At 50.8% G+C, this 26,801-nt stretch overlaps 1 protein-coding gene across 2 annotated transcripts in view; it reads left to right on the top strand.

Annotated features, from left to right (window-relative positions):
- The window catches only part of LOC134038949 (NACHT, LRR and PYD domains-containing protein 12-like), a 495,359-nt gene that overhangs the window by 175,586 nt on the left and 292,972 nt on the right, over window positions 1-26,801 (top strand). The window contains exons 11-12 of one of the 2 annotated variants that reach the window (XM_062484635.1): window positions 1,824-1,870; window positions 4,911-6,006. The exons of the other annotated variant lie outside the window; for it this stretch is intronic. Coding sequence (XP_062340619.1) covers window positions 1,824-1,870; window positions 4,911-5,437 — 574 coding nt within the window. The 3' untranslated portion in view covers window positions 5,438-6,006. Of the gene's footprint in view, window positions 1-1,823; window positions 1,871-4,910; window positions 6,007-26,801 lie in introns of those variants that run through there. 2 annotated transcript variants of the gene reach the window in all.

The following is a 26,801-nucleotide window of genomic DNA, read 5'->3' as shown; positions in this document are numbered from 1 at the left end:
CGTGTTTCACGTCACTACGCTGTGAATTGTGGGCAAGTCTGCAAAAATGCAGACTTAAGGGTGCATAAAATGTCTTCGAAAGAGCCCTCGCGGACTTGACAATTTGACAGTGGGACAGTGGGACAGCCCTAAGCCCTCACAGACTTAGTGAGAACGTGCCTCAAAGTCTGTGAGTCTGTGAGGGGGGACATTGGGATTGGGCCTAACCGTTCGTAAACTCCAGATTGATTGTCCTGTTGTCTCTGAGGGAAAAAGCTGTTTGACCCGTGCATTGATTCAGAGCGTGCACGGAGAGAGGGGCTTATTCACAGACGGGTCTGTTGTAGTGAGAGAGAGAGAGAACGCGAGCGGGGCAAGAAGGGGCTGAGCGAATCAGTGTGCTGCGTGCAGCTCTACTATTAAATATTTTTTTGTGATGTTAAACAGTAAAAGCAAAAACACAATTTTATACATTTGTGGTGGTAAATCTCTAATTGTGGCGGGCCGTTACAAATAAATGAATGTATGGGAAACACTGAAAACTCTGGGTGTGTTACCACGGTAACTGACTGTGAACCTCACCTGCTTGCTGGCATCTTTTCTGTAACAAACCGTGAGTTTCTCCCTCTCCCCTCCCTCATGCTGAGCCTGAAGCAACTGTCAGACATGGGGTGTCCTTTCCTCATCAACCTGATTGTTGTTGAAGCCATATAACACATACGGATGACATGAAATTCTACAGTTTTCCATGCAGAGCTAACCTGGCATTTACTGAACATCTCACTGTTAATCTGTGCTGTGGAGGTTGATGGACCCTCCTTCTTGTAATCTTGTCATTAAAAAGGAGAAGAATGTGCCAGTTGTTTTGCGCACATAGGATTGTTCCATTTCTTCTTCACCTGTAGTAAGACGTTAGCCTGGTCCTAACCAGACTCTCGTACATTTCATTTGTACAGAGAGTCTGGGCTCGCTCCCTTGACAAGCGTTAACTTCCTTGAAGGCGGGTATTCTGTTGAATTTTAAAACTGTTGGATCTGACCAGAGCCACTCTGGATCTGCCATAACCAATCGCTAGCGTTCGCCTTAGCCAACTCCTTCACCACTAACGGAGCGAGCTGAAAAATCAAACGAACCCCGTGGGGAGCAAAGATTGTTCTTGCTCCGGCTTTAACTTCTGGATATTCGGCAGCGTTGCCACAACAGACCGAATGGCTTCGCTCGCATCTTTCTCCGCCGCCATTACAGAACTATAACTCAAACTAGCGCACGACATCAACGTCATCGTTCTCAGCCACTCCCTCTGTTTGCTGATTGGACGGTAAAAAGTTGACTTGAGACATCAACTAATATACGGAAAGCCCAGACGGAGTACAGAAGCAAAATGAAAATTGAGCGGAAGTACGTAGGAGGGCAGAGCCAGGCTAGTAAGACGTGGTTAAATGTCAAATTAATATACTGCTTTGAAATGTACTGAATGAACAATTGCCTCTTTTGCTGTTGAAGTTGTTTTTCTGCTTTCTGAAAATGTCTTCATACTCGGCTGCACGCATGAGAATTTCTAATTCTCTGGATAAGAGCGTCTGCTAAATGACTAAATGTAATTCCAGTGAATTAGAAATGAACTAACTCAGATCAGCTGTTCTGGAAGTGATAACTTTGAGCTTCCCATCTCAGGGTTCATCAAGTCAGAGTTCAGGGTTCGGCTCAGAGTTTGTAAAACCTGCTTTCTGGAATACACCTCTGATGATAAGAGAGAAACAACATGTTTACTTAGAAAGTCAGTTGCTAAGTCACTTATCAACAGGTGAAGTGTATTTTCATCATTCCTCTGCTTATCCCTGCAGTGTGGATCATGGTGGAGAGTGCAGGATCAAACCTGGCCCTAGGAGATGTGAGTATTGACTGCTACTTGGTTCTAGTACACAAGGTCATACAAGGGACAAGACCATTAGTGACTTGGACACTGTCAAAAATGGACACACACACACTGTAAACACACACTTTTAGAAGCAGTAATTATTTACACAATTACCCACATCAATACTGTGTGTACGTCTGTGTGTGCTATGTCCCCTTCCTTCTCCCCTCCTCCCTCTCCTCCCCTCTTCCTCTTCCCCTCCTCTCCCCCTCCTCTCCTCTTCCCCTCCTCCCTCTTCCTCTCCTCTTCCCCTCCTCCCTCTTCCTCTCCTCTTCCCCTCCTCCCTCTTCCTCTCCTCCCTTCCTCCCCTCTTCCCTTCTTCCCCTCCTCCCTCTTCTCTCCTCTTCCTCTCCTCCCCTGTTCCCCTCCCTCTGCTCTCCTCCCCTCTTCCCCTCCTCTGCTCTTCCCTTCTTCCCTCTGCTCTCTTCCCCTCTTCTGCTCTCCTCTTCCCCTCCTCTTCTCTCCTCTTCCCCTCCTCTCATCTTCCCCTCCTCCCTCTTCCTCTCCTCCCTTCCTCCCCTCTTCCCTTCTTCCCCTCCTCCCTCTTCTCTCCTCTTCCTCTCCTCCCCTGTTCCCCTCCCTCTGCTCTCCTCCCCTCTTCCCCTCCTCTTCTCTCCTCTTCCCCTCCTCCCTCTCCTCCCCTGTTCCCCTCCCTCTGCTCTCCTCTTCCCCTCCTCCTCTGCTCTCCTCTTCCCCTCCTCCCTCTCCTCCCCTGTTCCCCTCCCTCTGCTCTCCTCTTCCCCTCCTCCTCTGCTCTCCTCTTCCTCTCCTCCCCTCTTCCCTTCTTCCTCTCCTCACTCTTCTCTCCTCCCCTCTTCCACTCTTCCCTCTCCTCTCCTCCTCCCCTCTTCCCCTGCTCTCCTCTTCCTCTCCTCCCCGCTTCGACTTCTTCCCCTCCTCCCTCTCTCTCCTCTTCCCCTCCTCCCTCTGCTCTCTTCCCCTCCTCTCCTCTTCCCCTCCTCCCTCTTCCTGTCCTCTTCCCCTCCTCCCTCTTCCTCCCCTCTTCCCCTCCTCCCTCTTCCTCTCCTCCCCTGTTCCCCTCCCTCTGCTCTCCTCTTCCCCTCCCTCTTCTCTCCTCCCCTCCTCCCTCTGCTCTCCTCTTCCCCTCCCTCTCCTCCCCTCTCCCCCTCCTCCCTCTTCTCTCCTCTTCCCCACCCTCTCCTCCCCTCTTCCCCTCCTCCCTCTCCTCCCCTGTTCCCCTCCCTCTGCTCTTCATCCCCTCCTCTCCTTTTCCTCTCCTCTTCCTCTCCTCCCCTCTTCCCCTTCTTCCTCTCCTCCCCTCTTCCCCTTCTTCCCCTCCTCCCCTCTTCCCCTTCTCCCTCTCCTCTCCTCCCCTCTTCCCCTCCTCCCTCTGCTCTCCTCCCCTCCTCCCTCTTCCTCTCCTCTTCCCCTCCCTCTTCTCTCCTCCCCTCCTCCCTCTTCCTCTCCTCTTCCCCTCCCTCTGCTCTCCTCTTCCCCTCCCTCTTCTCTCCTCCCATCCTCCTTCTTCCTCTCCTCTTCCCCTCCCTCTGCTCTCCTCTTCCCCTCCTCCCTCTCCTCTTTTCCCTTCTTCCCCTCCTCTGCTCTCCTCTCCTCCCCCTTTCCCCTATTCACTCTCCTCCCCTGTTCTTCTCTCCTCTTCCCCTCTTCCCCTCCTCTCCTCTCCTCTCCTCCTCCCCACTTCCCTTCTTCCCCTCCTCCCTCCCTCTCCTCTCCTCTTCCCCTCCTCCCTCTTCCTCTCCTCCGCTCTTCCCTTCTTCCCCTCCTCTGCTCTCCTCTTCCCCTCCTCCCTCTTCCCCTCTTCCTCTCCTCCCCCCCTCCCCTCTTCCCCTCCTCCCTCTCCTCCCCTCTTCCCCTCCTCTGCTCCCCTCTTCCTCTCCTCCCCCCCTCCCATCTTCCCTTCTTCCTCTCCTCCCCTCTTCCCTCTCCTCCCCTGTTCCCATCCCTCTGCTCTCTTCTTTCCCTCTCCTCTCCTCCCCTCCTCCCCTTCTCCCTCTCCTCTCCTCCCCTCTTCCCCTCCTCCCCTCTTCCACTCTTCACTCTGCTCTCCTCCCCTCTTCCCCTCCTCTGCTCTCCTCTTCCCCTCCTCCCTCTTCCTCTCCTCCCCTCTTCCCCTTCTTCCTCTCCTCCCTTCTTCCCCTCCTCCCTCTCCTCCTCTCTTCCCCTCTTCCCCTTCTTCCTCTCCTCCCTTCTTCCTCTCCTCCCCTCTTCCCTCTGCTCTCTTCCCCTCTTCCCCTCCTCCCTCTTCCCCTCCTCCCTCTTCCTCTCCTCCCCTCCTCCCCTCTTCCCCTCTTCCCCTCTTCTCTCCTCTTCCCCTCCTCCCTCTTCTCTCCTCCCCTCTTCTCTCATCTTCCCCTCCTCCCTCTCTTCCCCTCCTCTCCTCTTCCTCTCCTCCCCTCTTCCCTTCTTCCCCTCCTCCCTCTCCTCCCATCTTCCCCACCTCCCTCTTCCTCTCCTGCCCTTCTCCCTCTCCTCTTCCCCTCTTCCTCCCTTCCCTTCTTCCCCTCCTCTCCTCTTCCCCTCTTCCCCTTCCTCTCCTCCCTTCTTCCCCTCCTCCCTCTTCCCCTCCTCCCTCTCCTCTCTTCCCCTTCTTCCATCTCCTTCCCTTCCTCTCCTCCCCTCTGCCCCTCCTAGCCTGTTCCCCCCGTCCTCTCCTCTCCTCTTCCCCTCCTCCCTCTCTTCTCCTCCCCTGTTCCCCTCCTCCCTAGAAAGATGGAGTGATGGGGGCATATCAGGGGTAAGGAGATGAGGGATGATGGAAAGAGGGATTTGGAGTGAGAGAGGTAGCATGTGAGGGAGGGAGAACAGAATGAGAGAATGAAAGGAAGAGAGGGAGAGTGGGAGGGACAGAAATAGAGAGAGAGAGAGAATGAAAGAGAGAGAGAGGATGGGTAGAGAGAGGGAGAGAGGGATAGGAAATAGAGAGAGAGAGAGAGAGAGAGAGAGAATGAAAGGGGGAGGGCAGGAAGAGGGAGACATTCTAATGTGAATGATGATGATCAGTAATATATTGTGTCTTGGTCTCCCCCATCAGATGCCTGTGAGCTCACACTGGACCCAAACACAGCATACAGACACCTCTCTCTGTCTGAGGAGAACAGAAAGGTGACATGGAGGAGAGAGAAGCAGCCGTATCCTGATCACCCAGAGAGATTTGAGGACAGGTCACAGGTGCTGTGTAGAGAGGGTCTGTCTGGGCGCTGTTACTGGGAGGCAGAGTGGAGTGGAGGAGGGGTTGGTATAGCAGTGACATATAAAGGAATCAGCAGGAGAGGAGGGAGTGATGACTGTCTGCTTGGATTCAATAACATGTCCTGGAGTCTGGACTGTGTTGATAACAGATACTCTGCCGTGCACAATAAGAAGTTCACTGCCATACCTGCCCCCCCCTCCCACAGAGTAGGAGTGTATCTGGACTGGCCGGCCGGCACTCTGTCCTTCTACACAGTCTCCTCTGACACACTGACCCACCTGCACACATTCCACAGCACATTCACTGAGCCCCTCTATCCTGGGTTCTGGGTTTCTGGCTCCTCAGTGTCCCTGTGTCAGGTAGAATAGCCCACACACACTCACACACACCGTGCTCACATAGATGTTAGTGAAGACTGAACTGTACAGTTGGAATTGATATCCCAGAGTGTTTGTAAATATTGGTGTGTGTAGAATGTTTGTTTTGTTTTAACCTTTTAGATGTAAATATTACTGATATTAAATATTATTAATATCTCTTAATATTACCGACGCTTCCACCAGAGTGAGTTATTTTTCCAAAACGGAAGCTAGCTAGCTTTAGTTAGCTTCCGTTACCTAGCAACCTAGCATGATACTCGTAGCAATGCTACTACCTGCTAGTGTTACTTGTTAGCCTCCTAATTGTACATTTTGAAGCCATACTACAGCGTTTGTCATGTAGTTTTTGTCTATCGGAAAATAGTCGGTTGGAATGTTCAGAATCACACGTGCGACGTTACTCTGTGGGGCTTTCGAACTATCGCACATGTGTGATGCTGCTCCTTAACGGGTTAATTGTTGACAAACAACAATCCTGTCTTTGATCTGAGTCCCACTGAATGTGATGAACTAAATAGTGTCTTAGTCACTAAATAAGGAGAAATAAAGATGTTTTATACAGGATGATAGAAGACATGCTGTGTGTTTGTTGGTGACCCAGTGGCCCGAGACACACACACACACACACATGTACACACACACACACACACACACACGTACACACACACACACGTACACACACATGTACACACACACACTGGAAACACTACATTTAGGACCAGTAATATGACAGTATTACCCACTTGAATATAAACTGTCTCTGTGTGTGTCTAGTGTGATCCCCTCCCTCCCTACTCTCTCCCCTCACCCTCCCTCCCTACCCTCCCTCCCTACTCCCTCCACCCACCCACCCTCCCTCCCTACTCTCTCCCCCCACCCTCCCTCCCTACTCTCTCCCCCCACCCTCCCTCCCTACTCTCTCCCCCCACCAACCCTCCCTCCCCACCTTCCCTCCCTCCCTACTCTCCCTCCCTACTCTCTCCCCTCACCCTCCCTCCCTACTCTCTCCCCTCACCCTCCCTCCCTACTCTCTCCCCCCACCCTCCCTCCCTACTCTCCCTCCCTACTCTCTCCCCCCACCCTCCCTCCCTACCCTCCCTCCCTACTCTCTCCCCCCACCCTCCCTACCCTCCCTCGCTACTCTCTCCCTCCACCCTCCCTCCCTACTCTCCCCCCCACCCTCCCTCCCTACTCTCCCTCCCTACTCTCTCCCCCCACCCTCCCTACCCTCCCTCGCTACTCTCTCCCCCCACCCTCCCTCCCTACTCTCCCCCCCACCCTCCCTCCCTACCCTCCCTACTCTCTCCCCCCACCCTCTCTACCCTCCCTCCCTACTCTCTCCCCCCACCCTCCCTCCCTACTCTCTCCCCCCCACCCTCCCTCCCTACTCTCTCTCCCTACTCTCTCCCCCCACCCTCCCTACCCTCCCTCCCTACTCTCTCCCCCACACTCCCTCCCTAATCTCTCCCCCCACCCTCCCTCCCACCCTCCCTTCCTACCCTCCCTCGCTACTCTCTCCCCTCACCCTCCCTCCCTACCCTCCCTCCCTACTCCCTCCCCCCACCCACCCTCCCTCCCTACTCTCTCCCCCCACCCTCCCTCCCTACTCTCTCCCCCCCACCCTCCCTCCCTACTCTCTCTCCCTACTCTCTCCCCCCACCCTCCCTACCCTCCCTCCCTACTCTCTCCCCCACACTCCCTCCCTAATCTCTCCCCCCACCCTCCCTCCCACCCTCCCTTCCTACCCTCCCTCGCTACTCTCTCCCCTCACCCTCCCTCCCTACCCTCCCTCCCTACTCCCTCCCCCCACCCACCCTCCCTCCCTACTCTCTCCCCCCACCCTCCCTCCCTACTCTCTCCCCCCACCCTCCCTCCCTACTCTCTCCCCCCACCCTCTCTCCCTACTCTCTCCCCTCACCCTCCCTCCCTACTCTCTCCCCTCACCCTCCCTCCCTACTCTCTCCCCCCACCCTCCCTCCCTACTCTCCCTCCCTACTCTCTCCCCCCACCCTCCCTCCCTACCCTCCCTCGCTACTCTCTCCCCCCACCCTCCCTACCCTCCCTCGCTACTCTCTCCCTCCACCCTCCCTCCCTACTCTCCCCCCCACCCTCCCTCCCTACTCTCCCTCCCTACTCTCTCCCCCCACCCTCCCTCGCTACTCTCTCCCCCCACCCTCCCTCCCTACTCTCCCCCCCACCCTCCCTCCCTACCCTCCCTACTCTCTCCCCCCACCCTCTCTACCCTCCCTCCCTACTCTCTCCCCCCACCCTCCCTCCCTACTCTCTCCCCCCCACCCTCCCTCCCTACTCTCTCTCCCTACTCTCTCCCCCCACCCTCCCTACCCTCCCTCCCTACTCTCTCCCCCACCCTCCCTCCCTACTCTCTCTCCCTACTCTCTCCCCCCACCCTCCCTACCCTCCCTCCCTACTCTCTCCCTACTCTCTCCCTACTCTCTCCCCCCACCCTCCCTCCCTACTCTCTCCCCCCACTCCTCATCTCCCTCCACTGGCTTCCCATCACGGCCCGTATCAGATTCAAGACTCTGGTACTGACCTTCCGAGCGGTGAACGGGACTGCACCCGACTACATCCAGTCTCTCCTCCAGCCTTACACCCCCCCCCCCCCCCCCGCCACCTACGGTCTTCTTCTGACAACCGTCTGGTGGTCCCACCTCTCAAGAGCACCCGCTCCCAACCCAAGCTCTTCTCCTGTCTGGCCTCCCAATGGTGGAATCACCTCCTCACCTCCATCAGAGACACTGACTGTCTCTCCACCTTCAAGAAAAGGCTCAAGACGCACTTGTTCCGGGAGTACAACGGTACTTAGGGATGATTTGCTGGACCTGATGTTAGTTTCCTCCAGGATCACAATGACTCTTACTTGAGACTTGTTGCTCATGTTGGTTAACTGTAACTGATTTAAAATTATCATACTCGCTGTGAAATATATTTTTACTGTTGCTTGTTTTTTCTACAGGTACACTCTTGCACTTTTTTGAGGTTCATGTTGTTTAATTGTAACTTACTCAACTACAAGCTCTTATGGTTCTTCCTTCTGGTACTTATTTAGGTTTTTCACAATGTATGCTTCTTGTTTGGCTCCCCGCAATGTTTGGGGCGTCTCAGTGTTATGATCAGTGACCTGTGCTCTTTTGTTAAGCTCTCTCTTGAAAGTCGCTTTGGAGAAAAGCGTCTGCTAAATGAATAAATGTAAATGTACTCTCTCCCCTCACCCTCCCTCCCTACTCTCTCCTCCCCACCCTCCCTCCCTACTCTCTCCCCCACCCTTTCTCCCTACTCTCTCCCCCACCCTCCCTCCCTACTCTCTCCCCCATCCTCCCTCCTTACACTCTCCCCCCACCCTCCCTCCCTACTCTCTCCCCCCACTCTCTCTCCCTTCTCTCTCCCTCCACCCTCCCTCCCTACTCTCTCCCCTCACCCTCCCTCGCTACTCTCTCCCTCCACCCTCCCTCCCTACTCTCCCACCCTCCCTCCCTACTCTCCCTCCCTACTCTCTCCCCCCACCCTCCCTACCCTCCCTCGCTACTCTCTCCCTCCACCCTCCCTCCCTACTCTCTCCCTCCACCCTCCCTCGCTACTCTCTCCCCCCACCCTCCCTCCCTACTCTCCCCCCCACCCTCCCTCCCTACCCTCCCTACTCTCTCCCCCCACCCTCCCTCCCTACTCTCCCCCCCACCCTCTCTACCCTCCCTCCCTACTCTCCCCCCCACCCTCTCTACCCTCCCTCCCTACTCTCTCCCCCCCACCCTCCCTCCCTACCCTCCCTCGCTACTCTCTCCCTCCACCCTCCCTCCCTACTCTCTCCCCCCACCCTCCCTCCCACCCTCCCTCCCTACCCTCCCTCGCTACTCTCTCCCTCCACCCTCCCTCCCTACTCTCTCTCCCTACTCTCTCCCCCCACCCTCCCTCCCTACTCTCTCCCCCCACCCTCCCTCCCTACTCTCTCCCCCCACCCTCCCTCCCTACTCTCTCCCCCCACTCCTCATCTCCCTCCACTGGCTTCCCATCACGGCCCGTATCAGATTCAAGACTCTGGTACTGACCTTCCGAGCGGTGAACGGGACTGCACCCGACTACATCCAGTCTCTCCTCCAGCCTTACACCCCCCCCCCCCGCCCCCCCCCCCCGCCACCTACGGTCTTCTTCTGACAACCGTCTGGTGGTCCCACCTCTCAAGAGCACCCGCTCCCAACCCAAGCTCTTCTCCTGTCTGGCCCCCCAATGGTGGAATCACCTCCTCACCTCCATCAGAGACACTGACTGTCTCTCCACCTTCAAGAAAAGGCTCAAGACGCACTTGTTCCGGGAGTACAACGGTACTTAGGGATGATTTGCTGGACCTGATGTTAGTTTCCTCCAGGATCACAATGACTCTTACTTGAGACTTGTTGCTCATGTTGGTTAACTGTAACTGATTTAAAATTATCGTACTCGCTGTGAAATATATTTTTACTGTTGCTTGTTTTTTCTACAGGTACACTCTTGCACTTTTTTGAGGTTCATGTTGTTTAATTGTAACTTACTCAACTACAAGCTCTTATGGTTCTTCCTTCTGGTACTTATTTAGGTTTTTCACAATGTATGCTTCTTGTTTGGCTCCCCGCAATGTTTGGGGCGTCTCAGTGTTATGATCAGTGACCTGTGCTCTTTTGTTAAGCTCTCTCTTGAAAGTCGCTTTGGAGAAAAGCGTCTGCTAAATGAATAAATGTAAATGTACTCTCTCCCCTCACCCTCCCTCCCTACTCTCTCCTCCCCACCCTCCCTCCCTACTCTCTCCCCCACCCTTTCTCCCTACTCTCTCCCTCCACCCTCCCTCCCTACTCTCTCCCCCACCCTCCCTCCCTACTCTCTCCCCCATCCTCCCTCCTTACACTCTCCCCCCACCCTCCCTCCCTACTCTCTCCCCCCACTCTCTCTCCCTTCTCTCTCCCTCCACCCTCCCTACCCTCCCTCGCTACTCTCTCCCTCCACCCTCCCTCCCTACTCTCCCCCCCACCCTCCCTCCCTACTCTCCCTCCCTACTCTCTCCCCCCACCCTCCCTACCCTCCCTCGCTACTCTCTCCCTCCACCCTCCCTCCCTACTCTCTCCCTCCACCCTCCCTCACTACTCTCTCCCCCCACCCTCCCTCCCTACTCTCTCCCCCCACCCTCCCTCCCTACTCTCCCCCCCACCCTCTCTACCCTCCCTCCCTACTCTCCCCCCCACCCTCCCTCCCTACCCTCCCTCCCTACTCTCTCCCCCACACTCCCTCCCTACTCTCTCCCCCCACCCTCCCTCCCTACCCTCCCTCGCTACTCTCTCCCCCTACCCTCCCTCGCTACTCTCTCCCTCCACCCTCCCTCCCTACTCTCTCCCCCCCACCCTCCCTCCCTACTCTCCCTCCCTACTCTCTCCCCCCACCCTCCCTCCCTACTCTCTCCCCCCACTCCTCATCTCCCTCCACTGGCTTCCCATCACGGCCTGTATCAGATTCAAGACTCTGGTACTGACCTTCCGAGCGGTGAACGGGACTGCACCCGACTACATCCAGTCTCTCCTCCAGCCTTACACCCCCCCCCCCCCCCCCCGCCACCTACGGTCTTCTTCTGACAACCGTCTGGTGGTCCCACCGCTAAAGAGCACCCGCTCCCAACCCAAGCTCTTCTCCTGTCTGGCCTCCCAATGGTGGAATCACCTCCTCACCTCCATCAGAGACACTGACTGTCTCTCCACCTTCAAGAAAAGGCTCAAGACGCACTTGTTCCGGGAGTACAACGGTACTTAGGGATGATTTGCTGGACCTGATGTTAGTTTCCTCCAGGATCACAATGACTCTTACTTGAGACTTGTTGCTCATGTTGGTTAACTGTAACTGATTTAAAATTATCGTACTCGCTGTGAAATATATTTTTACTGTTGCTTGTTTTTTCTACAGGTACACTGTTGCACTTTTTTGAGGTTCATGTTGTTTAATTGTAACTTACTCAACTACAAGCTCTTATGGTTCTTCCTTCTGGTACTTATTTAGGTTTTTCACAATGTATGCTTCTTGTTTGGCTCCCCGCAATGTTTGGGGCGTCTCAGTGTTATGATCAGTGACCTGTGCTCTTTTGTTAAGCTCTCTCTTGAAAGTCGCTTTGGAGAAAAGCGTCTGCTAAATGAATAAATGTAAATGTACTCTCTCCCCTCACCCTCCCTCCCTACTCTCTCCTCCCCACCCTCCCTCCCTACTCTCTCCCCCACCCTTTCTCCCTACTCTCTCCCTCCACCCTCCCTCCCTACTCTCTCCCCCACCCTCCCTCCCTACTCTCTCCCCCCTCCCTCCCTACTCTCTCCCTCCACCCTCCCTCCCTACTCTCTCCCCCCACCCTCCCTCCCTACTCTCTCCCACACCCTCCCTCCTTACACTCTCCCCCCACCCTCCCTCCCTACTCTCTCCCTCCACCCTCCCTCCCTTTTATCTCCCCCACCCTCCCTCCTTACACTCTCCCCCACCCTCCCTCCCTTCTCTCTCCCTCCACCCTCCCTCCCTACTCTCTCTCTCCCCCCACTCTCTCCCCCTATCCTCCCTCCCTATTCTCTCCCCCCACCCTCCTTCCCTACTCTGTCCCTCCACCCTCCCTCCCTACTCTCTCTCTCCCTACTCTCTTCCCCCGACCTCCTCTCTCCCCCCACACTCCCTCCCTACTCTCTCCCCCTCCCCTCCCTAACCTCCCTCCCACCCTCCATCCCCACTCTCCCCCCCCACCCTCCCTCCCTACTCTCCCTCCACCCGCCAACCCAACTCTCTCCCTACTCTCTCCCCCACCCTCCTTCCCTTCTCTCTCCCCCCACCCTCCCTCCCTACTCTCCTCCCCACCCCTCTCACGGTCACCTGCACTACCAGACTGGGGAGCACAGGAAGGCTCAGGAGGGCTATGAGAGGACCCTGGACTTAGTGGTGGACGCCTCAGACACACATCCCATCTACCTGCACCTGGGCTCCATCTACCTGGAGGAGGCCAGGGGGAGATGGGCGGGGTCACACACACACATGAACCAGTCAGATGGTTTAGTAACTTAACGAGGAGGTCGTTCTGGGACAATCATAGTTTTGCTGTAAGTAAAACTCATCTGTTTGTATCTGTCCATTTGTAGTATGAGAAGGCTCAAAGGACATATTTAGGTGCCTGCATGAGTACCTGTCTTGTCTCACCTCCCTGAGAGCCCTGCATATCCCAGACCTGCTCAACAAAGGAGCAGACCTGATGTCACGGGGACGAACCACCGTTGGGGGTGGATGGACGAGGCCTCTCCCTCAGTGGAAGGATGCTCTCCCAAGCCGGAGGCACGGTGAAGAGCCCACCTGGGATCGGAGGTCCTCTCATGGCTTGGCTACTGAGAGGGACCTGTTAGAACACAGAGGTCAGTCTGAGGCTGTCATCCAGACTGTACAGAGCACACGCATGTGATCCACTGTGAGGGGTCATGTGATCCACTGTGAGGGGTCATTTGACACGCTGGCAGACTTTCTCTCAGTGGTGTGAAGGACAAAACGTTGACCCAGTCTCGTACCGGATCAAAACCGGTACCGGTTCTTGTGCTTTTTACAATCACTGTTTGACAGGAGACTGTGGGTAGTGTCAGGGTATATGCAACAGCCGTCTCAGCTTGTCATGAAGGTGTTGCCAGGACGACTGTTCAGCCACCTGTTGGTTAAACGTTTCCTGTCTGGTACGTACAGGCTCAGACCCCCTCAGAGAGCGTCAGGGCCACGGTGGGACCACATGAATTCCAGCACATTACCATGACAACATGGATCTCATTCCAGTGCTGCTGAATCAGCAGAGAGCAGCTGTCTGGGGAATGTCAGAAGGTTTGTAGATTGAAATGGATTAAGCCTCAGAGACAAGGGTCTAGTTATGGAATCCTTTGTTTGAACCAATCACCAGCCTGTGCTTCGTTTATCTCACCAGCTTCCTCCTCGCTCTGACTCCGGCTAAGCCAGTGAGTGACTTGTGTCCCTTGTCCACACACGCAGACTGTCTGATCATCTCAGGTGACCAGACAAGCGCAGTGGTGTGACCTAACCCAGGCTTTGTGCCCAAGGTCACCAGTGGGATGTTCAGGGTACAGAGCTGCCAGCTGAGATCATTCTTCCCCCCTCCACACAGCGGGGAGAAAGAAAAACGTAGCTGTGTTTATGTCCAGTAGACGCTCTCTCATGCTACTGTAAGGCTGGGTGTCCCACTGCCCCCTCCTCTCTCATGCTACTGTAAGGCTGGGTGTCCCACTGCCCCCTCCTCTCTCATGCTACTGTAAGGCTGGGTGTCCCCCTGCCCCCTCCTCTCTCATGCTACTGTAAGGCTGGGTGCCCCCCTGCCCCCTCCTCTCTCATGCTACTGTAAGGCTGGGTGCCCCCCTGCCCCCTCCTCTCTCATGCTACTGTAAGGCTGGGTGTCCCCCTGCCCCCTCCTCTCTCATGCTACTGTAAGGCTGGGTGTCACCCTGCCCCCTCCTCTCTCATGCTACTGTAAGGCTGGGTGCCCCCCTGCCCCCTCCTCTCTCATGCTACTGTAAGGCTGGGTGTCACCCTGCCCCCTCCTCTCATATGCTACTGTAAGGCTGGGTGCCCCCCTGCCCCCTCCTCTCTCATGCTACTGTAAGGCTGGGTGCCCCCCTGCCCCCTCCTCTCATATGCTACTGTAAGGCTGGGTGCCCCCCTGCCCCCTCCTCTCTCATGCTACTGTAAGGCTGGGTGTCACCCTGCCCCCTCCTCTCATATGCTACTGTAAGGCTGGGTGCCCCCCTGCCCCCTCCTCTCTCATGCTACTGTAAGGCTGGGTGTCTCCCTGCCCCCTCCTCTCTCATGCTACTGTAAGGCTGGGTGCCCCCCTGCCCCCTCCTCTCTCATGCTACTGTAAGGCTGGGTGCCCCCCTGCCCCCTCCTCTCTCATGCTACTGTAAGGCTGGGTGCCCCCCTGCCCCCTCCTCTCTCATGCTACTGTAAGGCTGGGTGTCACCCTGCCCCCTCCTCTCTCATGCTACTGTAAGGCTGGGTGCCCCCCTGCCCCCTCCTCTCTCATGCTACTGTAAGGCTGGGTGCCCCCCTGCCCCCTCCTCTCTCATGCTACTGTAAGGCTGGGTGCCCCCCTGCCCCCTCCTCTCTCATGCTACTGTAAGGCTGGGTGTCACCCTGCCCCCTCCTCTCATATGCTAACATCTGGAGTTGCTGGACAGAGTCTCTGCTTGATGGGTCTCACACCTCATTGTGTAACTTCCTGTCACATTGCTAAGTCATATGTTGATAAGGGTCAAGATGTGATCTGATTGGTTGTTCTTGTGTATAAAGGGAATTGTGAAGCATTGTTCTGTGGATTCTTCATCTCCTGAGACCTTCTCCTCAGCTCTGGCTTGTCCTACTCCTTCTCCTTCCTCACCTCTTGCTTTCTCTCTCTGAGTTACAATAATCATGGTAGAGTAGGTAAGATTTAAAGCCTTCATTTTGTAACATGTTTGCCTTGTAATTGATTTCATTAATTTGCAATGTTATTAAATATATATTAATTTAACCTTACTTTGACCATTCTTGCTCTGATTTAACCCACAGGCAAATAACTAATTATATTGATATTGGCATTGTGGTATTGTCATTGACATTGTTCAGTTTCCCATCTTCCTCTAAACAGGGGAATTTGTTTTGGTTGTTTGGCCAATATGAACCATACACAAGATGTGTAAGATATGCATGCATTCAAACCAGTTACAGCTTTTCCTAGTTTTTCGATTAAAAACAAAATATTCTACACAGCTTTTACTTAATACATATAGTCCATGTTTCAATAATTTATCATATAAAGGCACCTGTTAAACCAGGGAATTTGCATAATTTCCATAAAAATAGAGAAACACAAAAGGAAATACAGCTGTGATAAATATGCCCACTGCTCATCCATACAACCTTCTAAGACCCTTCAGGTACCGAGACGTCAACACAACTCACCTCAGTCCGACAACAGACGTAAGGCATAACTGTTAAAGGCTCGGGAACATCACCCTAGTTCTCTTCTACCAGGTGACAGACTGCATGTAAGACTACACACTGGACTGGGAGGGCGTGGTGTCTACCAGGTGACAGACTGCATGTAAGACTACACACTGGACTGGGAGGGCGTGGTGTCTACCAGGTGACAGACTGCATGTAAGACTACACACTGGACTGGGAGGGCGTGGTGTCTACCAGGTGACAGACTGCATGTAAGACTACACACTGGACTGGGAGGGCGTGGTGTCTACCAGGTGACAGACTGCATGTAAGACTACACACTGGACTGGCAGGGCGTGGTGTCTACCAGGTGACACACTGCATGTAAGACTACACACTGGACTGGGAGGGCGGGGTGTCTACCAGGTGACAGACTGCATGTAAGACTACACACTGGACTGGGAGGGCGTGGTGTCTACCAGGTGACACACTGCATGTAAGACTACACACTGGACTGGGAGGGCGTGGTGTCTACCAGGTGACAGACTGCATGTAAGACTACACACTGGACTGGCAGGGCGTGGTGTCTACCAGGTGACAGACTGCATGTAAGACTACACACTGGACTGGGAGGGCGTGGTGTCTACCAGGTGACAGACTGCATGTAAGACTACACACTGGACTGGGAGGGCGTGGTGTCTACCAGGTGACAGGCTGCATGTAAGACTACACACTGGACTGGCAGGGCGTGGTGTCTACCAGGTGACAGGCTGCATGTAAGACTACACACTGGACTGGGAGGGTGTGGTGTCTACCAGGTGACAGACTGCATGTAAGACTACACACTGGACTGGGAGGGCGTGGTGTCTACCAGGTGACACACTGCATGTAAGACTACACACTGGACTGGGAGGGCGTGGTGTCTACCAGGTGACACACTGCATGTAAGACTACACACTGGACTGGGAGGGCGTGGTGTCTACCAGGTGGCCAGATAAACACCTAAACACGTTACGGTTTTTAATGAGGCAAGTGTCCTGTAGCACCACTAGAGGGCAGCACTAGGACATGTCTGCATTGTGAACCACTTGTCTGGGCCTCCTGTTTGTGTGTGTCTGTGTTCACCCTACTACACTGAAAAGAAACACAAAAAAAACCTCTCTCCCCTCCCTCCCTCCCTCCCTCCCTCCCCCTGCCTATTTATCTTTTCCTGTCTTTCACTCTCTCCCAATAGCTACTTTAAATTTCAAGTAGTTGATTGGCATGTTTTTGTCTTTCATTGTAAATAAGCCTGAGAAAGCTCTTCTACTTCTGGAGGGGCACCACCCTGAAATGAGGTTTTGCAGGTTGTGATGTCTGTTAGCCAAAAGTCAAATCGCTCACTTGTGATTTGTAAGAGCACTGCCCTTTGATTAGTTTTGATTTTAGTACAGACAAGAACAGCTTAATATTAAATATTAAATCTTGTTTGTATCCATAACGTTTACTGATGATCGCTGTTTTTAATTATAATAAGTACTTGAGTATTGTCTGCTGTTTTATAATTGTAGTCCACTGCATCTTGTACACAATTATTGTACTTTGAATTTACATTTAGCTTTTTATACTTTTTAAAAGATGCACAGTTTTGTTTTGTTTGTACACATGGGCTCAGGCCCGGAGTGACCATGGAGAGAAGGTTGTTGCCATGGAGACAACCCTAAACCATCAATCATTGTTGTGGAGGGAGTTAGCAAGATTAAGCTAATGCGAAAAGATCAAATGGATGGGAAATATCTCCCCTCCTCACCTCCTCACCTCCTCATATCTCCTCTCCTAACTCCTCCAATCTCCCCTCCCCGATCTTTCCTCCTCACCTCCATATATCTCCCCTCCTCACTTCCCCTATCTCCCCTCCTTCCCTCCCCTCCTTATATCTCCCCTCCTCACTTCCCCTATCTGAGGAGGAGATGAGGGAAGGCCTCATCTCCTTATATCTCCCCTCCTCCCTTCCTCACTCTCCCTATCTCCCCTCCTTCCCTCACCTCCTTATATTTTCCCTCCTATTGTATATTTACCCATAATTCTAACAAGTCATGGGACCTACAAATCTTGGCAACACCCATCGTATCTGCCGGCAGCATCAAGTTCAAAACAACTGCATTTCCTCAGTTCCTGTTCTCCAGAACAGAGGCTGACAGACAGACAGACATCAGACATGAGCAGGAATGCTGTGTAGCCTACAGCTGAGGAGTGGATGCCTGTAGAAGAAGAGATTCATATCAGTTTTCTATATCAGTAAAACATTCCATCAGTTACAAAAATAAAAGAGAATGACATTGTAAACATGTAATCATTTATAAATGAAGCAAGTCCAAGTCTTTCTACTTTCTGCAGAAGCTCCAGTGAATGTCACCGACTCTATATCTCTCTTTCCCCTCCCCCCCCTCTCTACGCCTCTCTCTCTCTCTCTCTCTCTCTCTCTCTCTCTCTCTCTCTCTCTCTCTCCCTCTCTCTCTCTCCCTCTCTCTCTCTCTCTCTCTCTCCCTCTCTCTCTCCCTCTCTCTCTCCCTCTCTCTCTCCCTCTCTCTCTCTCTCTCTCTCTCTCTCTCTCTCTCTCTCTCTCTCAATTCAATTCAATTCAATTGGCTTTATAAGCATTAAGGAACAAATGTTCATATTGCCAAAGCAACAGTGGAGCCACAGAGACAGTATTCATATCATTACTATGGACATCGGTATACTATTACAACTATTACTATAACAACCAAACATGGCAAATTCAGTTGAAAGATTAAAGGATTGATTACGTAATATATATATACATACAGAAATACACATGTCAGTCACACACACAGTATATTTTGTGTGTGTGCTTTGTGTGTGTGCCTTGTGTGTCTAGGTCACTCACTGTCTCTCAGGTTGTGGCATACTGATACATACTGGAAAGCAAGGTATGCCCTGTCTCCTTCTCCTAGGAGGATTTTTACCTTTGAGAGCTCACTAAGACCTTTGAAATCTGACATTACAGAGTGGAGTTTGTTACAGTAATCATTTCTTATATGACTGAATGTTTCACATTGTAGGAGGAAGTGCATCTCCGTCTCGACCTCACCTGTCGAACAGTGACCACATATTCTGTTTTCTTTTGGTTGCCATGATTTTTTGTGTCGTCCTGTTTCAATTGCCAATTGGTCACTGAGCCTGTACTTGGTTAGGATCTGTCTCTGCTTTCTATCTCTGACAGTATAGAGGTATTCTGCCAGTTTATAATCTCTTTCTAAGGCTAGATAACATTCTAATCGACTTTGGCTTTTAGTTTCTTCTTTCCAATGTTCCAGGTAGGTTTCTTTACATTGTGTTATAATTTGGTTGACTCTGATTGGTGTTTGGAAAGCAGTGTTGGTGTGAGACTGGTCAGGGTGTGTCTGGGTGGGGGCAGTGAGTCTCAGCACCAACTGACATAGGGGACTCTTATCTGGGTTCAGCTCTTGGGTTTGGAGGGCTTTGGAGTGGAGGGTGTCTAGAGGGCTGGATTTAAGGTTATTGAAAAAGTTTAGTGCTCTCTTTTGGATATTAATTATCATTGGGTATCTGCCTAATTCTGCTCTACATGCATTTGTTGGCGTCTTTCTGTGAACATGTAAGATGTATCTGCAGAATTCTGCATGTAGAGATTCTGTTGGGTGTTTGTCCCAGCGGGTATAGCTATGATGACTGAGTGGACCCCATACTTCACTACCATACAGCGCAATGGGCTGGATCACACTATAATTGGAATTTGCAAATTATAAAATTTTCTTCTAATTGCATTTAGGGCTCTTCGAGCTTTTTCTTTTAGTGCATTCACTGCCATGTTGAAACTCCCTGATGCTGTTATGGTTAAACCAAGATAGTTATAACTCATAGTATGTTCAATTAAATGATTATTTATAATAAACTGGTATTTCTCTTCCTGGCATCTGGGGCGTTTTTGAAATATCATGATATTAGTTTTTTTCATATTTATTGCAAGGGCCCAGTTTTGACAGTATTGTTCAACAATGTCCAGCTGTTGTTGTAGTCCTTGTTTGGTGGGAGACAGTAAGACAAGGTCGTCAGCATAAAACAGAGACTTCACCTCTTTGTCCATGAGGGAGAGGCCAGGAGCAGTACATTGATCTAGCTTAACAGCAAGTTCATTTATATATATATATTAAATAAAGTTGGACTTAAATTACAGCCCTGACGAACACCCCTTCTTTGAGTGAAGAAATCTGTTTGTTTATCCCCAATTTTGACAGCACATTTATTTTCCAAATACATTGATTTAACCAAGTCATATGTTTTGCCCCCTATACCACACTGTAGAAGTCTATAGTAGAGCCCTTCATGCCAAATAGAGTCAAAAGCTTTTTTAAAGTCAATAAAACAAGCAAATATTTTACCATTTTTTGTTTGGTGTACATGTTTGTTAATTAGACTGTGAAGGGTATATACATGATCGGTGGTTCGATGTTTTGGGACAAAACCAATTTGATTTCTGCTCAAGATGGTGTGTTCATCAAGGAAATCTAGTATTCTTCTATTTATTATACTACAGAATAGTTTACCTACACAACTGCTGACACAGATGCCACGGTAATTATTAGGGTCTGATTTGTCTCCATTCTTGTGAATGGGGGAAATGAGCCCTTCGCACCAGATGCCAGGAAAACATCCTGACTGTAAAATGATATTGAACAACTTCAACATTGCACCCTGCATCTCTGGGGTGCTGCATTTAAGCATTTCGTTAGTAATGCTGTCTGGACCACAAGCTTTCCTTGACTTGAGAGATTTTGTTTGTTGGGTTAATTCTTCCCAAGTAATTGGGAAATCAATGGGGTTTTGGTTGTCTTTGATTGTTTCTTCTAATGTCTGAGTTTTTCTTGTATAATACATTGATCTGAATTCATTTGATTGATTGGTATGTCTTTGTACAGATTTTCAAAATGTGCTCTCCAGATGTCACCATTTTGGATGGGTAATGCTTGAGTTTTTTTGCGTTGAAGTTGTTCCACATATCCCAGAATTGATTTTGATTAATTGCGTTCTCAATATCTTCAAGTTTCATCTGGGTATAGTTTTGTTTTTTGTTTCTAATTGTACGTTTATATTTGTTTAAAATGTCATTGTACCTAGTGCGTAGGGCTGGGTTTTTTGGTTGGCGGTGTTTTTCATTTGCTATTTTCCTTAGGTCTTTTCTGATGGTTTTACATTCTTGATCAAACCATTTTTCAGTATTTTGCCTTTTAATTGGTTTCCGTCTGTGTTTGATAAGGTCTGCTTTGATAGCTGCTTTGTGAAATATCATATTTATATTATCAATGGCCTTGTTTACACCATCTCTGGTTGGGGCGTGTTGATTTAGGTCATATTTTGATATGTCACTCATCAGATCAGGTGAGTTCAAGGCCATGATGAACTTGTCTCCACTGTCAGGGGCCCATCTGTATGTAGGATGTAATTTATACAGTTTATTGGGTTCCTTCTTTGTTTCACTCAGTTGACCTGGCAGTTTAAAAAACAGATTTATTTGGTTGTGGTCTGAGAGGGGGGATTGCTGTCTGACAGTGAATGCACTGATAGTGGAGGGGTCCATGTCAGTGATTGCATAGTCTACCACACTAGACCCAAGAGCTGATGAGTATGTGAATCTCCCCAAAGAGTCCCCTCTGAACCTACCATTAACTATGTACAAGCCTAAGGCCCGACAGAGATGCACTACCTCCTTGCCACTTTGATTTATTACAGAGTCAAGGTTATTCCGGTGGGTGATGGTAGGTGTGGTAAACAGGGGAGACTGACCAAACACATGGTTGTTGCCCTGTGGGTCGATTATGTCAGGTTCGGTTCCTGTCCGTCCATTCAGATCTCCAATTAGGAGCACGTTTCCCTGGGTTTGGAAATATGTAATTTCGGAATGGAGAGTTTCAAAAATGTCTTCTTCAAAGTAAGGAGAATCTATTGGGGGTATATAAATAGCACAGATATATATATATCTCTATCAGTGATGCCCAGGGTTTGATCTAACCTTAACCAGATATAGGATTTACCCTGTTTAACTGGTGAGATATGATGGCAAAGACCTTCTTTATACAAGATCCCCCCCGATGTTCTGCCCTTGCGTATTTTAGTTAGTTTTAAAGAGGGCACTATGACTTCATCGTATCCTGGGGGACAGTGAGTGAGCAGATTATTTTGACACCATGTTTCTGTCAGCACAATTATATCAACATCTTTGAGAGTTCATAAATTCAGGGTTTCCACTCTTCAGCTCAAAGGTTGAGGAGTGAAGACCCTGTATATTCCAACAACTTACATGAAATGAACGCATTTGAAAACAATCAAAATGAACTTGGATAGTGAGACAAATTAAAACACCTACAACTTTTTCTCTATTAATAACACTGTATAATAAATGTATATGTATTTTATGGAGGTGTACTGTTTTGCAAATATTACCACTGTATGGGTTACTACTATTTCTATTACTACTACTACAAACAGTATAGTTCCATGTTGTTCTGTTTGTCAACTGGGAAGGTGTACAGTACAACTTAGCTGGATAGAAGCCTGGTGCACAGGGTGTGTAGCATCTCCCTGATGTCTCCCAGCTCAGAGGTAGCAGGGGAAGGGTCTGTGGCAGCAGCCTGGGCTACAGCTGCAGCATAGCTCCGCTGCTGTGGGTGTGGAGGGGGACAGGGGGCTGCAGCATAGCTCCGCTGCTGTGGGTGTAGAGGGGGACAGGGGGCTGCAGCATAGCTCCGCTGCTGTGGGTGTAGAGGGGGACAGGGGGCTGCAGCATAGCTCCGCTGCTGTGGGTGTGGAGGGGGACAGGGGGCTGCAGCATAGCTCCGCTGCTGTGGGTGTAGAGGGGGACAGGGGGCTGCAGCATAGCTCTGCTGCTGTGGGTGTAGAGGGGGACAGGGGGCTGCAGCATAGCTCTGCTGCTGTGGGTGTAGAGGGGGACAGGGGGCTGCAGCATAGCTCTGCTGCTGTGGATGTAGAGGAGGACAGGGGGCTGCAGCATAGCTCTGCTGCTGTGGGTGTAGAGGGGGACAAGGGGCTGCAGCATAGCTCTGCTGCTGTGGGTGTGGAGGGGGACAGGGGGCTGCAGCATAGCTCTGCTGCTGTGGGTGTGGAGGGGGACAAGGGGCTGCAGCATAGCTCTGCTGCTGTGGGTGTAGAGGGGGACAGGGGGCTGCAGCATAGCTCTGCTGCTGTGGATGTAGAGGGGGACAGGGGGCTGCAGCATAGCTCTGCTGCTGTGGGTGTGGAGGGGGACAGGGGGCTGCAGCATAGCTCTGCTGCTGTGGGTGTGGAGGGGGACAGGGGGCTGCAGCATAGCTCTGCTGCTGTGGGTGTGGAGGGGGACAGGGGGCTGCAGCATAGCTCTGCTGCTGTGGGTGTGGAGGGGGTTGGTGGGCAGACGTTGGGGAGGGGGAAGGTGGTCTCCTCTGGTTGTGCCTCACAGTGGTGAGGTGGTGGCTGTGTGGGGAGTGGGATGTCCAGGCTGGATTGTGGTGTCTCCTCGCAGCAGGGGGGATGATTCTAGGGTGGTGGTGGGTAGGAGGAGGGTGGTCTCTGAAGCTCCCAGTAGGGGAGAGCTTCAGATTGGGAAGCTCTCCCATTTTCAGATTCTCTCTCTCTCTCTCTCTCTCTCTCTCTCTCTCTCTCTCTCTCTCTCTCTCTCTCTCTCTCTCTCTCTCTCTCTCTCTCTCTCTCTCTCTCTCTCTCTCTCTCTCTCTCTCTAACTCCCTCTCTCTCTCTCTCTCTCTCTCTCTCTCTACCTCCATCTCTCTCTTGTCCTCTTCTTTCTCTTCCTCCCTTCTATTTGTCTTTCTCTTCCTTTCTCTCCCCCCTTCACTCAATCCCTATCTCTGTCTTCCTCTCCCCACTCTTTCTCTCTCTCTTCCTCTCTTTGTCTGTTTCCTTTAGTCTCTCCACCCCTGCTGTAAGGGAGCCCTAGAGACAGTGTGACCCCCCTCAGTCTCACCATGTGTCCATCTCTGGGTTACAGTTTTTCTTGATTGCTTTGACCTGTTTAAAGAAACTGGGATCCACTCGGTTTTCATCATCACTGTCTCAGCAGAGCAGAGGACACCTCTTGCAAATGTGTGAACACTTTCTCATTGGATTGACACATTTTCCCCACCCTTTTGCAAAACAGTTAACACGGATGTCATTCAAGCAGTCCAAACTCCATTGTTTTAGCTATGGTAACCAAACAGAAACCAGCTGTTCCTAACTTTTGGAAACTACCTACATCAGTATGAACGCACTGAAGCACCTGTTTGACACTCCTTCACACAAATCTTCATTTAGCAATCAGTCTGCAGGGCTTACGTAAAAGGTGCAGCGTCTGTGTTGTTCTTTGCCAACATGGATGGAAGAGGTCTAATGCAGGTGAGAGTGAGAGGAAGAGGTAGAGGGGTCCGAGGAAGGGGAGTCCGAGTGCGAGGTGGAGGTATAGTTGGAAGGGCTCAGGTTTCTGATGACATTCGGGCAACTGTTATTGATCACATTATCAATCATGGCCTTTCACTTAGAGAGGCTGGACAAAGAGTCCAACCTGTTCTGAACGGAAGCACTGTCGCATCCATTGTCAGAACTTTTCGACAGGAAAACAGGTAATGTTGCTGTACAGTATATACAGAAATATCTTCAGTGACATACTTTATGTAATTGTTCCATCATTCTCATTACACGTATTCTTTATAGAATCCAGAGGCTGCCATTCTCTGGTGGTAGAGGGAGAATGTTTACGTAGTGCTGAGCAGTAGACAGCCATTGTGAACATGGCTGTGGCAAACAACCATAAGGCTGCGTGAAATCAGGACAGCAGTGATTGAAGATCAGGGCATGTTTAGGAACATCAACAACGTGAGTGTGTCCACCATTGACCGCATCCTAAGAAAGAAGCATATGGCAATGAAGCAGCTGTATACAGTTCCATTTCAAAGGAACTCTGACGTTGTGAAGGAGGCCAGATGCCAATATGTGGAGGTAAGGAAACATTACTACAGTATACTGTAATGCCTTGTCATATCATGCAGTTAGAGTCAACTGGAGTCACTTTTCATTGTAATTTTGCCTTTTTTTACTTAGAGAAAAATGGAGCTTGAAGCTGAGGGGGCACATGTCTTCATTTATGTTGATGAAGCCGGCTTCAATCTCTGCAAAGTGAGGCGACGTGGAAGGAACCTCATTGGGCACAGGGCCACTATAGCAGTTCTAGGACAGAGGGGCACCAACATAACCATGTGTGCTGCCATCTCCAATGATGGTGTCCTATGCAATATCCCCACTATTGGCCCATACAACACCGAGCGCCTCATAACATTCCTGAATGCACTTCATGACAGGCTGATCCCACCTGAGGAGAGAGGGCTGTTGAGGCCTGGCATGCCACTCTTCGTCATTGTCTGGGACAATGTGGGGGAATCAGGTGGCTGAGCGGTAAGGGAAGCGGGCTAGTAATCTGAAGGTTGCCAGTTCGATTCCCGGCCGTGCCAAATGACGTTGTGTCCTTGGGCAAGACACTTCACCCTACTTGCCTCGGGGGGAATGTCCCTGTACTTACTGTAAGTCGCTCTGGATAAGAGCGTCTGCTAAATGACTAAATGTAAATGTGGGGTTCCACCACTCTCGCCTTGTCAATGAGTGGTCTGCAGTACACCCTCGGACGATGATGCAGTTCCTTCTAGCATATAGCCCATTTTTGAATCCCATAGAGGAGTTCTTCAGTGCTTGGAGGTGGAAGGTTTATGATCACCGTCCCTATGAGCAGATGCCCTTGCCGAATGCAATGACTGCTGCTGCCCAAGAAATAGGTGCAGAGAAATGTCAAGGTTGGATAAGGCATGAAAGAAGATGTTTCCCTCGGTGCATCGCAAGAGAGGATATTGAATGTGATGTGGATGAGGCCCCATCTTCAAGACGGAAGAGACTGAGTATCAATAGTGGCTATTTCTTATACTCTACAGTAATACATATTTATACTTTACTCTAATAGATTTTATTTAGGTTTATTTAGTGTAATATTTACAGTATTTCAGTTTTCAGCCACAGTTTGAAAATAAGAATCAATGGAATCAATACAATTTGCATCAAAGCATTTCTGATTCTGGATCCAATTCTTTGCAAGAAGGCAAATTTGACAACAAATGTCACTGGCATGAAAGCTTCATACAGTAATGGGCTACAATGACAACCAACGGTGCACTGATTTGCACTGAGTGCTGTAGTTTATATTGTGTTATTCACTGTGTAATGGTTGATTGGAAGAGCTCATACACTTGTTTGCAAGTTGTGATGTTTGAAGGCAAAATTTGCTTTTGTTGCATATTTTAAATCTTTTGGCACGGTTAGAGCCCTTTGCAAACAAAATGTGACATTTTGACCATGAGTGCCACTGTTTCGGCCTCTGTGTTAACTGTTTTGAAAATGTGGAGTTTGAGTTGACTGCTGCATCAAAGCAATCAAGAAAAACTGTAACTTTGCCTCAAATGTTCTCAGACGGAACAACCTCTCTGGTACCTGTCATGAATATTAATCTATCAAGCATTGCACAGTCAGTCGGTGAACAAGTTTAAGAAAGCTTTATTGCTTGCGGCCGGCCCACAAGGAGACAAAAACATCACACGCCATTGTGCTACAAAGTTTGTCTGGTTCACAAGTCTTCAGGTAAGACCATTTATTGGTGAGAAGTCTCCTCCCCTGCATATCAGCTGTCAATATGATCGATCCCAGAGACAGAGTGCGCGTGCACGTGGAAACTTACAGAGTTCTCCGACCTTAGGCTTGACCATATGATTCACTCAACACAGATAAGGTTTATTGCACCTCTAGTATGATAATGGTCAACCTAGGTCAGTTTGTTTACGTAAGCCTAGTGTCATCTATAGGTCATGTGGGGAGAGGGCTCTCTACTGACAAAGGAATGCTAGCACCAGTATTTTCAGAATATAACCTTACATTCTAAATTTCTCCGACAGTTAGCGAAGGCATAGACATATATACATGTATTATATATCTATGGGCGAAGGGGCATGGAGGGGGGTTGGGCAGGGGGATGGAGCATTTGAAGTTAAGACCAGGTTTAGCGTCTGTTCTTTCTGTTACGTCTGGGTTTCACAAGAGACGGTCACTATTGTTTTGTGGCCTACCTTTCTTTTCTTTAGCGTGGGCTAGGGCCAAACAGCTGTTTGCCTTACTAGTAGCCTGTGTACCATGTGGTTAATAAACGTCAATTCGTCAGATTCATTGACTGTGTACTCTTTCTCTGTTTTCCTCTCTCTCTCTCCCCCTTCCTTGTCTCTCTCTTCCTCTGTCTTTCTCTCTCTCTGCAGAACCTAGTCCTCCATCTCCTCCCTATCTTGTT

The sequence above is a fragment of the Osmerus eperlanus genome, chromosome 18 (genome assembly GCF_963692335.1).
Source record: "Osmerus eperlanus chromosome 18, fOsmEpe2.1, whole genome shotgun sequence".
NCBI classification, from domain to species: Eukaryota; Metazoa; Chordata; class Actinopteri; order Osmeriformes; family Osmeridae; genus Osmerus; species Osmerus eperlanus.
This window is presented reverse-complemented; position numbering and strand designations above follow the sequence as displayed.